This window comes from Paraphaeosphaeria sporulosa, assembly GCF_001642045.1.
Source record: "Paraphaeosphaeria sporulosa strain AP3s5-JAC2a unplaced genomic scaffold CC84scaffold_2, whole genome shotgun sequence".
Lineage (NCBI taxonomy): Eukaryota > Fungi > Ascomycota > Dothideomycetes > Pleosporales > Didymosphaeriaceae > Paraphaeosphaeria > Paraphaeosphaeria sporulosa.
In genome coordinates this window covers 1397348-1412466 of record NW_017253361.1, presented here as the reverse complement: position 1 = coordinate 1412466, position 15119 = coordinate 1397348, and the positions used below count along the sequence as shown (strand labels likewise).

Sequence of the window (15119 nt, the reverse complement as noted above, 5' to 3'; positions counted from 1 at the left end):
GAGCCTTGCCACTGCGTTGCTTCCTGTTTCACCCATTAATTCGACGTGTGAGTCCGTTCGCGATTCCGTTTCACCGCCAAAGCGAGAGATCGGGGAGCTCTGTAGCACCCCGAAATATTTATCACGCCCCACAGCGCACGCCTGTCACCCAGTCCAACACAACCACACTTTAGGTCCGCTGGGCTTCATACCAGATTTGCTAGCCTTGCCCTGGATCGCTCTGGTGTTCGATCACACTTTTTAGTCGCCATGGGCAAAGACGTTTCATTTCGGTAAGTAGCTTCCCCAAGAATGGCTGGAACAACATTTAATATTAAACAGGTGGGAAGACTGCGACGCGCTGAGTAGGTGCAACCTTGAACTTGCACTCGCACCTTCGGCCATCATATTGCGGCGCATACTGACTACGCAACAGAGCATCACTGCGGCTTTTGCAATACACCTCTCCACCATCCTAGCGCGAAGCGATCATGCTTCGGAACGCATGCCGAGCCATGTTTCCGCTTTCACCAATTCATGTTCATGCGGCATCGCGGCCACACATGCGACATGTGCAGCCATATTGACGAGCACCACTACAAGCGACACTTTGAGATGTGTGAGCAAGTCCGAAGCATTTACGAAAGCTGCGGTGAGAACTGGACCCTAATGCCCGAGTACGGAGAAGACCGCGGACGGTCCATGGGTAGAGGTCCGGACGCATTCGATAGTGACGGCAGGTCTTCGATTCCAGGTGACATGCCCTTAAGAAAGAGAGATAGGAAAGAACAAAAGAGGCAGATACGAGCGGCTACTAGGAGCAAAGTGATCACGCACGAGGACGTCAAGTACATCGAATCTGTCCTACATCCGGCGGGCCCTCAAGAAGACACTGAGATCCCCGCCAATTCCGAGGAAATCGAGGAGATCGAGCAGCATCTGAATTACAACGCGCAATGTTATAATCACGGGCAGAAACGAAGCAAAATTCGTGAATTTGCTCGTATTCCTGATGCAGACATCGACTTCGGCGCCGAGATCGATCGTATCTTCGAGATTCTCCACATCAACGAGCTTCTCAAGCGCAACGAGAGAAACCGGGGCTTGCGAAACAAAGAACTAGCAAGCTTCAATACAATTGTGTCTGAGCTGAAGGGGCTTATCATCACCGACATGGTGCAGAACAAGAAAGATGAGCTGGAGATTAGAATGCGCAGGGCTGCCTTTCTGAGATATGCCAACAAGACAAGCTTCAACATTGTGGGAAATAGATATGCTGACAAAGACTGGAAGACGGGACAAAAGTATCGATCCGTCGGCTCCGATTCTGCGTTGTCGGATTGCTTGACGGCTGTTGAAGAAGAGGTCGAAGAAGACGACTTTATTGATGAGAACGAATTACGCAACCTTTCAACAGCCACCTTACACGATGCTGATCGGCGGCATATCGAACAGTCTCATAGGAAGCTTGGTAGTGACGAGTTTCCCGAGGAAATTGTAGCCGTCCAAGACATCAAAAACTTGCCTGCTGAATTTGGGCCCAAGCCACTGCCTTCGCTGAGAATCGTCAACACAAACATCGTGCCGCCGCAGAAGATCAGGTTCTACAATCCATGGAAGCAGCTCAAACCAAGCATTACGAAGCCATCTGAAGTACCTAAGCGGACTGTACGGAATCTATCGTCGAGTGAGCTAATCGACAAGGACCCCGTGCCAGAGGAAGACGATGCATGGCAGACTGTGGGTCCCACTACTATCCCAATGAGAAACTCAAGTGGACGCATAGAATCTCGCCGTACAAAGAATGTGCTGTCGCTGCAAGCACCTAAGTCGTCTAGCTCTCATACAACCCCCATAGCTCCATGGCATGCCCTGAAGCCGACACGTGTCGGCGTAACTGCCTGGATGGACCAAGGTGCAGCCGATAGGCGGAAGATGGCGGAGAAACTAGACCGAGAAGAAAAGAAAGGGTATGCACAAAATTTATCTGCGTTACTACCCACCGCTTACATGCTCTCCAGAAGGATTGATGCGCAGTTTCGGATCGAAGAGCGAAAGAAGCAGTTGGAGTTCGTAGAAGGACGTCTCCAGCGGAAAGTAGAGGATAGGAAGCTTCAAAAGCCCAAGAAGCCTACAGAAGTTGCAGAGCTCCCGGATACCAAACATGCCGCTGTTGAATCGCGAAAGAAGAAGGAGAAGAAGAGGCAGCGCGAAGCTCAGCGGAAGGCTAGACGAGCCGCAGAGAAGGAGCATGGCGATCCCGAGTTGGTAGGTCCATCACCTGATGGCACTGAAGCAGACGAGTCTGCTTTCGAGGTTTCGCCTGTCGATAGTATGTTTCGTGATGGAGGGATAGACTCAACGTTTCGAGACTTGTGTTCGCTTTTGAAGGAGGGGTCTACATCAGAAGCTGAGGGTACCGACGCTGCGGACGATTGCGACGATGACCATAGCTCATCATACGACGAAGTCGGAGAAGCGATTGAGCACTCTATTCATGTACCACACGCGAAGGCGGAGTTAATGTGTCATAGTCTCCGGCTCGCGCCTTCAATGCGGGATTATTCGTCTGTTGGTGGTAATATGACGCCTGAATTCTCTTCAAAGCTATCAAAACACCTTTTCGGACCCGGGCGTACTACGAAAGGCGTCACTTCTATTGAGAACAAGTCCGTTTCCTTCGAGCTATCTAAGAGCCCCGCGACAATCCCAACAACCAAGACTGGCCGACACCGGGACTGGCTGCAGCAGTTTGCCAACGCAATGAAATTTGATAGCGTAGGGCGACCGCTGTTCGAACCCGACCACCCTGCCTACAAGAACACTAGCTCTGCCTGCTCGTGGATCGGCGAATGCCCGTACGAGTCTTCGGGAATACCTGACTGCCCATACCATCGGACATACTGTAAATGTGTTGATCCAACCAATCAAAACAATTTCCAGTACATCGTCTACGCGGACTCGAATCCGTGTGAGCTCGGCCCCTACAACTACATGCAGAGTAGGAAGCTCATGGAGTTCTTCCAGTCCCAGCCTGAGACCAAGGACAAACTCATGCTCGTCGACGAGGACCTCTACACCTGGCTGTACACCGTCGGTCGCCACTGGCGCGTTGAGGGAATGACGATGAAGAAGCTCGAGAACACCCCTATGCCAAAGCGCCTCTCGTGGGAGATCGAGGACTACGTGCGGGGCTTCCAGAAGGGCCGCGCCATGAACCAAGTCGAACAGTTCCAGGACCTAGCTGACCGCAACGAGCGCCTGTCCCTCGTCGGCTGTCGAGCTAAAGTCACGGAGCAACTGCTTGAGAGTTTGCGCAAGAAGTGTGAGACAGGACCAGCGGACGAATCTATTTGCTACTGCCAGGCCGACTTGCCCGAGAATCTGAAGGCCAAGGAGGAGCTCGTCGAGTGCATGTTTAACGACTGCCCTATACGATTTTTCCACCGCCACTGCATCGGAAAGCTGGGGTACAACAAGGTAACGACGTGGTACTGCGGACATTGCGAGAAGAATATCAGCGTGGCTGCGCAGAAGGCACTGCATGAGGCGCATGCGATATCTATGAAGACACCGGCGCCGGACTTTGAGAGCAGGGAGATGAAGGGCAAGATGAGATTTGTGGCGAAGCGTTCGGATATGCTTTTGACTGGACACTGTGAGAAGTGTTGATCTGCTTCAGAGATGACCGCGTTTGGGATGATAGACTGTTGAGATGAAATTTTTGGAGTCATTTACGGGAGTTTGTTGATGGGAGTTTGTTATTGCATCGGGATCTTGGGCGTCTGTAGGATCATCTGGTGGGAACGGTACTTGGTACTGATGGCATGCATCGTCGGCGCATATCGTATAAAGTAAAATTGATCTCTCGGCATTTGCTTCTCATGATATTCGAGTCACGTGCGTGAATCTGGTTCTATCGTAATCAAGGGCGACCAAGTAGATGTTCATCTGCCTAAGCAAGTATGCTCGCTTCTCATCGGGCTGGCTGGCTGTACCTCTCTTTGGGGAAGGTGACCACTCGTTATTGGTAGCATGGTGCTGCTGTCGCGTGTGGTGTGATATGCAAAATTACTTTGTAGCAAGCGCTTGTACGTCAGGTTCGCCTTCCTTTCCGCGGGATGCCGATGATTGATAGATCAAGTGAACAAGTCCATGACGCGGCGAGGTAGCCATGTCGCAGTGAGCGTGATAAAATGCCCTGCTCGCCGCAGGCCCTATTGCTTTCTTATTTCATAGTTATATTGTTTCTAATATGACATGGCCTCAATCTGCATTCGCACAGGCATGTGTCAGCTATACATTAAGGTTGCGCGCGGCGGGCGCGCTCAGTCGGCATACTTGATTACCTTGGCTATGTAAGAGTTACCCTCAGAGCTTTGCTATGCTTGCCAACGACTACAAGGCTCGCAATATTTCGGAGGCTTTTGAGATCATACACTCGCAAAGATAGCGTGTGTCCGTCGTTGCCGTTCGTCTACAAATGAGAGACGCGCACCTGCCTTCCCAACGCCGCACGGCCCTCACCTCACTCACCCACTCACTTCAACCCTCAGCTACCTGACCGCGAACATAATGTCACTCTGTAACTGCGCTCAGCTCCAAAATTTCTATCAAACACCCGTTCCCAGCTTGGTGCTGCGGAGATGACCTGGTGGCAGGAGCAGGAAGAGATCTGATATCTATACTGCCTCACAGTATAGGTTAACCATCTCCATCCAGACCATCCTGAGGGCGCGTGTTCGATTCCCACAATCAACAAACCGCTGTGAAGTGCTATTAGCATGGGCGGTTCCTGGATGCAGCCCATGTAGGGTGGCATTTCTTTTGGTGGATTCCGTCGATTGGGTTTCTTCTTTTTCCTCTGCACACAAGACGTATAATCTCTTCCTACTCCGCTATGGGTCCTATATGAGACTCTAGAGAGTGCAGCAGGCGTCTTCAGTGCAACAGAGTAAATTTGATTGCAAGCTAAATACAAGGTTCCCCGCCTGAATCACGTCCCTAGGGTTTTCTTTATCACAAAAATTTGTTTTCTTTCCCCAGTTCTCGCCGCCCCATGCAGCAGGTATCGTACCGAGACATTGGGCCCTTTTCTATCGTCGAGCTCAGCCACGGTTATTCGTCCAACTTCAATTGAAAGAGACCAGTTCCACGATGGAAGAAGCATTAGTTTCGCTGGGCTCAGCTGTTTCCGGTGAGACGCACAAATTCTTTTCCTCCTTTCTTCCTTACGAATCGACCTCTTACGAGCAGTTCAGAGACTCTCCGATTGCCCTCTTCCGGCTTCGCCCATCGCCCAGCCTTCCACCATTCCTCGACATCCTTGCCTAATATTTCACTCGTTACATTGTCTGTCACGAGAATCATATTCCCGATGGCCTTCCAGCTTCGTTATACTGCATCAATCCTCCCCAGATCCACCGTTCAATTGAAATATCTGCCTCATTACTTGCATCATCGGCTATGATGAAGATCTCATCCTCATGGTGCTGTACATAACATACGGCATGCGCCAAATCGTGCAAAAGCATAACGCATAACCACGTCTGAATCCGCATTTGATCAGAAGGCCCGCATTCCCGGGTCAGGAGTTATAGGCTCCGTGCAGATGAACCGATGTATGAGTGTCTTGGTAGGGTGCAGAACCTAGATCGTAGTCTGTAAGGAACCCCGGGGGATTCGTTTCACAGGGTCGACAATGTGTGTCCATACAGTTTTGGAAATCCCCATTGAAAATTACATATATTCTTTTCCCGCAATCCCCCGGGGTCTCGTCAGATTGCCAGTACCATGTAGTGTTTTTTCGATATTTAATCCAGTAACGCTTCAAATGCAAGACACGATTCAGCCGAGGCAACAGAGGAGCTGGAGAGATTGGTAGTCTTAGATGGCAGCGTTGGGTTTCAGAGTCGCTATGTTCCTTCCCGTGAATGACGTGAAGCCACCGATATTGGGTCTCTCTCGTCTTTAAGAACTTCGTGGCCCATACCGTACCAGGCCACATAGCTTTCCGTGCATTCTCTTGGAATTCGCAGCTTCTCCGATAGCGATATCGATTCTTGTAATGGAAGATTTGGGTGGATCTCAAATCCATTGATATCGATGAAATCCCCGAACCAGTTCGTAGATGGGAAAGAAGGGGGGCCGAGCCAATCAAGCGCCTTCTGGAGTTTTTCATGAACAGATCCTGGAATAGTTTCAGTCCCACAACGGGGCCAACACTCAGGGTTTATTTTTGCGTTACCTTGTCTTTGGAAGACATCATGCTCGATTTGACGATACGCAAGATTAATAGATGCTTTGAGGCAGTAGGTTTTGGCAGATGAACGGCGTGTGCAAAGATTACGCTTCACTTGGTGAGACTGAAACTGCAGAGGTACGCGCAGTCCTTCACACTTATGGGCATTTTATGCGTCAGAACAGGTCACCAATTGACGCAAACATACTGCATGTGCGCGAAGCAGATTAGGGACTGATACAAGGGGCACATACCAGTGAAAAACTTCAAACACCAAGGTATGTGATGCATATAGAGATCATTCAAGTGGTTGCGACATCAAACTCTGGTCCATCGCTTTCTGAAGATCCTATGCTTTATAGCGCTTGCTTGCTTGTGAGGATCATAAGGTCAGGTTACGCGGCAGATCCTACCTAATTATCGTGGCGTAGTGGATTTGAACATCTGCCGCGGCTAAGTTGCATACTACCAAAGTCTTCTCTGGGTGCGCAGGATTGATTCGATATCTGGAATGAGGTTGCTGAATGTGTATTGCGCGCGATTACCCAGGTGGAAGCTGGGCGATGAACAAAGAAATGGCTCGCAGTCCTGACCAAAGATTGATATTACTTGTCAGAGCCGGTGAATTGCATGACTATATCTGTGATCATTTACGGCGCTCCGGCTGCTTTCACTACGTAAAGAGAAGACCGTGAGTTTATCAGCTTCAGCTGATAATTCATTCATTAGCTTTCATTGGATCTCTTGAGATCTCATTTGCTAGAACCTTTATAATGACCTGAGGGCCCACGCCATCAACTTGGATCGTTGAAGCTAGCTACTTCCGTTCATCGATATGCAGAGAATGTGTCGTGATCTGTGTTTCTGAGAAATCTTCTTGGGGCGAGTTTGCAGCACTGGCCGATCGGTGGACATAGAGCTAGAGAACATGCGTGGCCAGCAAATACCATAGGTACGTTTAGACCGCGTCGACTGACTACATACACACGACTCGTGACTTCGCAACACTAGACGAACCAGGCAAAATATTTCTAACTCATCAAAGCCCACGAAGGCCTCCAGTATACCAAGTGGGCACCTGGGCACCTGGGCACCTACAATAATTTATGCAGAGGACCTCTGATGCTCCAGAAGTCACGACTAGTTTCGAAAATCTAACGATGGATGTGAACGAGTGTTCACGATGTCAACGATGTCAGGATCGAGAATGAGCAGAAGCGGCTACCGCGCTCCCAGTCCGAAAATCCAGGCGATGCTTTCGAAATGAGGTCGAGGGTCTCGACGTCAAAGTTCTAAGGGCCTGGCGGCGCTAAATCACGTGCACTGTCAAGACTTGGTGATGACATCTCAGGACTGCCGACTCGAAATCCCTCCATCATCGGACATCCTTCATTTCAGCTCATTGCATGGGCATCAAGCTGCATTTAAAATAACAGTCGCGCTCCAAAACTGCTTTGCTGGGCTGCCTCTGCTGAATACAGCTCGTGGAATCTACATCACGTCTGCGGCCAATGACGTCTAGATTTGACTGATGGTGGTAACATCCGATGTCAACTTTTTCGTCGAGATATACCTTTTGCCAATGGTTTTGTGATAGACTACCGCACACGAATCGACGTGACTAAAGCTAAAAGTGACAGGATGGCTATTGTCGAAAAAGAAGCATGCAAGGGCGCAGGTGCGCATCTGGTCGGCCCGAAATGTAGACCCTGAACGACTGGACACGCATCTCCGTCCCCGCACAACCGCCCGCAGCTAATGCGGGGTATCACTCGGCGACGGAGTGTGCATGCATCGAACGCGTGCCATGAATCAGGAGACAGTAACAGGCATTCTCGCTTCCTGTCGGAGCTGCCGGTAGGTGAAGAACATGGCATCTATTAACGCCGAAACAACCCCTGGAAGCGTCCGTCCTCTCGAACCAAAGCGAAGAGGCTCAAAAGAGAAGGATTCTGGGCGTTCGACCAAGCATCGCGCTTCTCAAGCCTGCCACGCGTGTCGGCTGAGGAAGGTCAGATGCGATGTCCTCACAAACGGCCCGCGCTGCACCAATTGTCGTCTGGATAACACAGAATGTGTCGTTCTACCGTCCAGGAGAGGCAAGAACAATCGAAGCAGACATGAACGCGTCGAGGGCAGATCCCCAGTGCCACCGAAGCCTTTGCCCTTCAATGTCCATTCAAACTCGGGTAGCATGCACGTTCAGAATGCGCCGAGAAGGGAGGGACCAGCGACATCACCGACCACCGGCGAAGTTCCAGTTTGTGTCACGTTTGATGAGGATGCGCATGACGAGGATCATTCAAAAGGGCTTCAGACACCAGACCAGGTACCAAGTATTATATCTCCCAACCCTAGCATCGGATCGATTTCTCAAGACCCGCGACGGCCATCTACGATCGAAGGACTCCCATCATTCATTTCCCCATTGCCAGGTCATCTCCTTCGCGAAGACTTGGAATTCCTCGTACAAAAGGGTGCCTTTCTGATACCTGAAGCCCACCTACAATCGAAAATACTTCAAAGCTACATCTTCAGCATTCACCCCTTCATGCCTATCCTGGATCTCCGCGCATTGTTTCGTGCCGTTTACGACGGGCAGCGCAACGACCACATCAGCATTTTGCTATTTCAAGCCATCATGTTTGCAGGACTAGCCGCGGTTGATCCTGAAGTCATCAACAGCATGGGTTTTCAGACACCTAAGGAAGCACGTGAGCACTTCTTCAATCGTGTTAGACTGCTTTACGAGTTCGACGTCGAACCAAGCGAATTGGCCGTTCTGCAGTCGTTGCTCTTGATGAGTTGGTGGTATGGCAGGTAAATTTTGAAATATCTTGTAGGATGGAATCATCCGCTGATATATTTTCTCTAGTCCGAAACAAAGGCGACACACATGGCATTGGACAGGCTTGGCTTTCTCAGTTGCGCTCAACATGGGACTCCATCGTGAGCCGACCGGAAGTCGTCAAACAGACGAAGAGAGACACTTTCGAAGAAGGCTTTGGTGGAGCTTATACATCCGTGATCGGCTACTTGCGCTAGGTACCCGAAGACCAATGCGTATACGAGATGATAGTTTCAACGTGTCGATGCTCACTATAGAGGATTTCGAAATTGATGCTTCGACACAGCTGGCGCTACCTGATGTTGAAGATATCGCCCGCACTTCGCTGATATGCGTCGAGCTTGCGAAGCTATGCGTTTGTATCGGACACGTTCTCTCCTCTCAGTATACGGATCTGGAAACACAAGCCGACGTTCCACCCACCATGATGGTCGTCCCCAAACGACCCGAGAGTAGTGCGGTTGGGCTGAACTCCTGCGATGAAGAGATTGCGAATTGGTACCAAAATCTCTTGGCAGCTTTCAATAGGTTCGATTCGCCACCAAGGATACAAAATGGCATGCACAGCTGTTATGAGGTACATTGGGCTGTACTAAATATGCTCTATCTCACTCTCGTTAACGTCCTGCATCGAACGCAGGCACTACAGCATTCGCCGGATGACGCTTCTGCGCAAGCCACGCAAAGATCATCTCGTGCTAAAGTCAAGGACGCCGCAAGAAGTGCCACTAAGATTGCCCATACCATGCTACGTCGTAATCAAGTACGCTACATGGGCGTACCCGGCGTGACCGCGCTCATCGCCGCCTGCCTGTCCCATATCCTCGATATTCGTTCCGACAACGAGGACGTGCGCGACGCCAGCGTTTTCCGCTTCTACCAGACGATGCAAGTGTTGCAGTCGCTCAGGTCCATCTATGCCTCTGCCGACTCCGCCGTCTCTTTCCTCGCTTCTGTGATACGGAAAGCCGGCATTTCTGTTCCCGAGCAGATATCTTCCGTCCATGTAGACGCCATGTCAACTTGCTCAGACCGCGCAGCCACTACAAGGAACTATGCATCCGATTACGAAGGCCCGTCTGCTTACGAAGGACGCCGAAGAACAATCGCGCCTCTCGAGTCTGGCGTACCGGCCACTGAACAGGCCAGGCAGCCTTTGACCCAGCAGTCGCCCGCCATTTACTTTCCGCAGCCGCAACCGCGTATGCCCTTCGATCAACAGGCCCCGCCGCTGCTGTCGGAGATGTCGACTTGGGGTTTCAACATGGCTGATCTGGGCACCGCGCCACTTGGCCAGTTCGCCGATCCCTCAACAGGAGAATCCTTTTTCGAGTGGACTAACAATCTGAGTTTGGATGTGGGGATGGATATGTCGGGGGGTATCGGCTCCGATGTCGATTACTATAGGGGAACGTATGACTTGTTTGCCTAGTACTCGGAGTAGGGGAAAAACTCAGGTATACCCTGAAGGTAGCTTGGGTTTCAAGTTGGATGAGATGTGTCATAGAGCCGAAGAATGATTAGGTAGCACTTGCCAAATAGTAAAACGGAAAAAAGCTAGAAGTCACGAAGAGCTCACTGAAATGGCGACTGTTAGTTCGAACAGCGATTCTTTGATGAATCAGCTGCCTTGAACTTGAAGTAGTAGACGTGTCGCGTTGCAGATACGCACCTCCGAGTCTCCATGAACATCCATGACCGGACGTCTCGACACCAAAACCTGCACGTCATGTCTACTCTCGTGCGCTCCACCAACTCACACCAAGACCATGATTACATGTCCAAGTACCCGCCCAGGCCATACGCAGATACTGCAGACAAGGCAGGGCATACGTTTAGTCGGTGAGTCCACGAAATCAACCCCGTTGGGCCCGTGGCGTTCAGCTCGTATCCTCACCCACTCTACCTGCGACCGTTGCACCCACGAACCCGGATCTTCCGACCACCGTCAGCTGCTCCTTCTCAGCGTTCCAGTATCCGCCCCCATATTTCCACGTCACGTGGCCCCTTCAACTAGAGACATACACGTACACGCATAGCGCATCGCACCCACTGCCACCAATTCGCCTCGTCCCCAGAGTTAATCCTCCAATTACCGAATCCCAGAATACTCTCGTCTCCAAAATTGCTTTTCTAGCGCTAAAAGGTCACACCACCGCGATATACCCAGGAATGTTCGCATAAGCTGACAACCCTCTCTCGCCCGCGCCCAAGACCCTGTCTCAGCCGCAGAAAGGCGGCCACGGCACCCCGTCACGTTGCATCCCAACAGGGCAAACTCGCAACAGGTGCACGAACTCTTCTCCCCAGCTCGCCCGCAAACACCGCGTTCACGAGCTGGATCGCCCATAATCTGGAAGATATTCGCGCACACGTAAGCAGTCGGGAAGGGTTGGAAGGGAGGGGAGTTCTTGGGGTCCGTCAAGCCGCTGTGTATCGATCCATGTTGCCATGTTGATACACTTTTGAAAGGAGAGAGGTCATGGCGCCAATATAAAGACGAAAGTTTGACCTGACGAGATTGTCCGTGGCGTTGGGCTGTAAGAGGCGCGGTTCGCGGTCCTTGGATGCCTTCCAAGATGAGGGCAATGAGTTTCAGTGGCTTGAAGGCGATGCGTCTGCCCTGTCATTGTGGTGCTGAGTAGCTACGCGGGGCTATGCTGTGATGAGAGGGCTTGCGTCGAGTGGCTGCTTGGGAAGTCTTGGACGCCTCTCAGCTACCGCGTAGCGATACATGTCACGATATTGTCATTGGTCTGAGGGAACGGTGCGTCTACTTGGAATGTAGTACAGCGACTGACTGAGCTGGGGTGGGAGGGCTGCGCAGCTGAGAATGATACGTCAGATGTTATACCGGAGGCCAGATGGTATGCGATTGTGATTATAAAGGCAGCGTTGTCCTCCATTCACGCTGCCACTGTGAGTTTCTCGAAACCTTATGCCACGCTCCCCTGAACCTAAACACAGGTCCTGGTACTACAGCGCTCCACAACGTAACGTCAACATCAGCATGGCAGATTCCGACTTCAAGCTATCCAACGTCCAGGGCGACATCCTGTATTTTCCTCCCACCTTCTCCCTTCCTCTACCTAACCCACTAACACACCTAGCGTCGGTCTCTCCAAGAAAACAGAAGTCTTCTTCTTCTTCCGCATTACAGATGCGACCGCCTTCAAGTCCCAGCTCAAGACCCTTGTTCCCCTGATTACGACAGCGGACAAGGCGACGGGTGAGAAAGCGGCAATTCGCGCGTTCAAGGCTTCGAGGGCACATGGTGTAAATGGGGATGGGACGAATGAGCTTGGTGAGATCACGGGTGACGGGGACCTGTTGCCTATTGCAGGGGTGAATATTGCGTTCTCGCAGAAAGGATTGACTGCGGTAGGTCAAGCGTGCCCTGCTGTTCGCGACAATCTGAATTTGACATTGCATAGCTCGGCATCACGGATGATCTACAGGACCCGCTGTTCCGCGCCGGGCAGAGGAAGGACGCCCGTTCTCTTGCCGATAAAGGTACAGGGGAAACTGACGAGGACTTCAAACCGGACTGGGATGAGGCATTTTTGCAAGACAGCCAAGAGATCCATGGCGTGATCCTTGTCGCCGGTGACTCCTTCGGGTCGGTCAATGGGAAACTGGATGAGGTGAAGGCTACATTGTCCGCGAATGAAACATCGTCAATCGCCGAGGTGGCGACGCTGGCAGGTGATGTTAGACCTGGGGAATTCTCGGGACATGAACAGTAAGTTGGATCGTGCGTTTCAGTAGGCGGTGAGGCTGATGGGGTGTAGCTTCGGGTACATGGACGGTATCTCGCAGCCTGCGCTGAAAGGCGTGGATGACGTCGATCCTAAGAAGCCCAAGCCGGGACAGAGTTTGATCGACTTAGGGTAGGCTGCCGTCTAGCTAAGTGGTGTGGGAGATGCTGACTGATGTAGCATTGCATTGCTTGGTCGCAGCGGAGATCCTGTAGAGGGCCGTCCAGCGTGGGCAAAGGACGGCAGCTTTCTGGCTTTCCGCAAACTTCCACAGCTTGTTCCGGAGTTTGATAGGTACGATTGGTACAGCAGAACCACCGGCATTTCTGACGATAACAGATTCCTGGAGGAAAAGTCCAAGCCGATCGCCGATGACTTCGACGATGCACCAACACCGGCTGACATCCTCGGAGCCCGCATGGTGGGTCGTTGGAAGAGTGGTATGTTGCCAATGATTCTGAGATTCCTGTTATGTGGTTATTAACGTGCACCAGGTGCACCACTTCGCATCACACCGCTCGTTGACGATCCCGTTCTCGCAGCTGATGATCAGCGCAACAACAAATTCAAGTTCAACCCACAGTCCCAGGAGATGTGTCCATTCGCCGCACACATCCGCAAGATGAATCCCCGCAAGGACCTCGACCAGTTTGCAACCGAACAGACCCCTGATCTCGTTGGCCCCCACCTGATACTGCGCCGCGGTATTCCGTTTGGCCCTGAGGTCACGAGCGAGGAGAAGCTCACGAAGAGCACAAAATACGAACGTGGACTGTACTTCGTGTCCTACCAGTCGAGGCTCGACCAAGGATTCAGTTTCTTGCAGAAACGTAAGTTACATTTCCCTTGTTCCGTAAATCTCCCTGTGCACCCATGCTGACGACGTACGCAGAATGGGCCAACAACACCAGCTTCCCGCCCGGAGAGAATAAGAAACCTGGATTTGATCCTATCATCGGACAGGCACCTGATGAGGTGAGATCCATGACGGGCGCTAATGATGACAAGTTGGATGAGGATTTGCCGCTAGATAGGCAGTGGGTCCAGTCCAAGGGGGGAGAGTACTTCTTTTCGCCATCGATCGAAGCGCTTAATGGTGTCCTTGCGGGTGTCGCCGCTCCATAGTCATTTGGTATTGTGACAGATAGCTGTCCAAATCTGTGTCCACACATTCTCTACTGGGCAATCCAGTCGCTCGTCCAATTCCCCAGCTCTTTGACCTTGGCTTCGTGGTATTCCCATACGCACTCTCTTCAGATATCCGGCTGGTAATGGATCCTAAACTTCTTGTTCGCCCTGTCCGCGCCCCTTGTCTGAAATTGTTCTCCTAAAATCTCAAAAACCAACGGCTTCTTCTCTTCCTCTCCTTGCTTGCTTGGCACTGGCACTTCGAACCGGAAAATGGTATGCTCCTTCGGTATAGCTTTGACCACGTTCTTCATCGTGACTATCTCGAAGGTGAACTTTGTGTCGCGCACAACGATTCCCTTCAGCCCAACACGCGACGGGCATCGACTGCGCACAACCTCAACAATCGCGCCGTGCATATCTGCGCTCGCAAGCTGCTGCCCCGCACTGCTAGGCGTGACGAACGCCTTGCCGCCCTCTGCGCCCAGCCCCAGAATTTCCGCCATATAGCCCGCCCATAGCTTGTGCAGTCCCTCGTATATTTCGTATTTCTGCTGCGCCTTAGGAATCTCGAGGAGGCCGAGAGCGCGCTTTTGGGCGGCGGAAAGAGGGCGCGGTTTCAGCGCGCTGCGGGCGCGCGCTTTGGCTTTACGCTCGTTCTGAGTCTTCCGGCGTGCGGCTCGGACCGATGGCATCGGGCTCGTGGCGCGAATATGGAGCGGGCGCTTCACAACGCGTTCGGTATAGAGGGCTTCTGCGACGGCGGGTGGGTGCGCGCGCGCGAGGAGCGTCTGCGCGAAAGGGTCGGGCTCGGTCGCCATTGTGGTTGTCATGATGTCACCAGGCTATGTCGGTGGGCGGTTTTCGTGAAGGTACAATGCCCCGGTAAGTGTTTGGTTGTGGTGGGTCTAAAGTTTTGCGGTTGGGAACTTGCGAACCGTTGGCTCGTTCACCCGCGTTACTCGGGATGGTTAGCCGCTGCCCACGCGATCTCCACTCCAGCGGGTCGGTGGGCGTCCTCCCACCAGCAAAGGTGATGTCCGATATCACTTTCACGCCCCAAGCTTCGTTTACGGGGAGCCATCAGAGGATATCAATATTTCGTAATGGAACCGTGCTGAACAGTGGCAAGGTGCTAAGTGCTAACATTCACACACAGCATACA

At 51.9% G+C, this 15119-nt stretch overlaps 4 protein-coding genes across 4 annotated transcripts; 3 read left to right on the top strand and 1 right to left on the bottom strand.

The window, feature by feature from the left end:
* Positions 1-249: 249 nt before the first annotated feature.
* Positions 250-3651, top strand: CC84DRAFT_1172232 (uncharacterized protein; the record flags this gene model as incomplete). Its single annotated transcript, XM_018179969.1, has 3 exons — positions 250-272; positions 322-344; positions 416-3651. The coding sequence occupies 3 exons, from the start codon at positions 250-252 to the stop codon at positions 3649-3651; spliced, it is 3282 nt and encodes a 1093-aa protein (XP_018040064.1).
* A 4313-nt stretch (positions 3652-7964) lies between these two features.
* CC84DRAFT_1137562 (uncharacterized protein) lies at positions 7965-10634 on the top strand. Its single transcript, XM_018176153.1, has 2 exons — positions 7965-9040; positions 9096-10634. The coding sequence occupies exons 1-2, from the start codon at positions 8091-8093 to the stop codon at positions 10498-10500; spliced, it is 2355 nt and encodes a 784-aa protein (XP_018040063.1). The 5' UTR covers positions 7965-8090; the 3' UTR covers positions 10501-10634.
* A 1444-nt stretch (positions 10635-12078) lies between these two features.
* CC84DRAFT_1183956 (Dyp-type peroxidase) lies at positions 12079-13951 on the top strand (the record flags this gene model as incomplete). The annotated part of the gene is made up of 8 exons (XM_018180720.1): positions 12079-12125; positions 12179-12449; positions 12503-12810; positions 12860-12958; positions 13007-13120; positions 13166-13266; positions 13321-13656; positions 13719-13951. 8 exons carry the CDS (start codon positions 12079-12081, stop codon positions 13949-13951), a joined length of 1509 nt encoding a protein of 502 aa, XP_018040062.1.
* Positions 13952-14079: 128 nt separating this feature from the next.
* CC84DRAFT_1213097 (ribonuclease-like protein P complex subunit Pop4) lies at positions 14080-14775 on the bottom strand (the record flags this gene model as incomplete). The annotated part of the gene is made up of 1 exon (XM_018182504.1): positions 14080-14775. The coding sequence occupies one exon, from the start codon at positions 14773-14775 to the stop codon at positions 14080-14082; it is 696 nt and encodes a 231-aa protein (XP_018040061.1).
* Between the last annotated feature and the right edge of the window lie 344 nt (positions 14776-15119).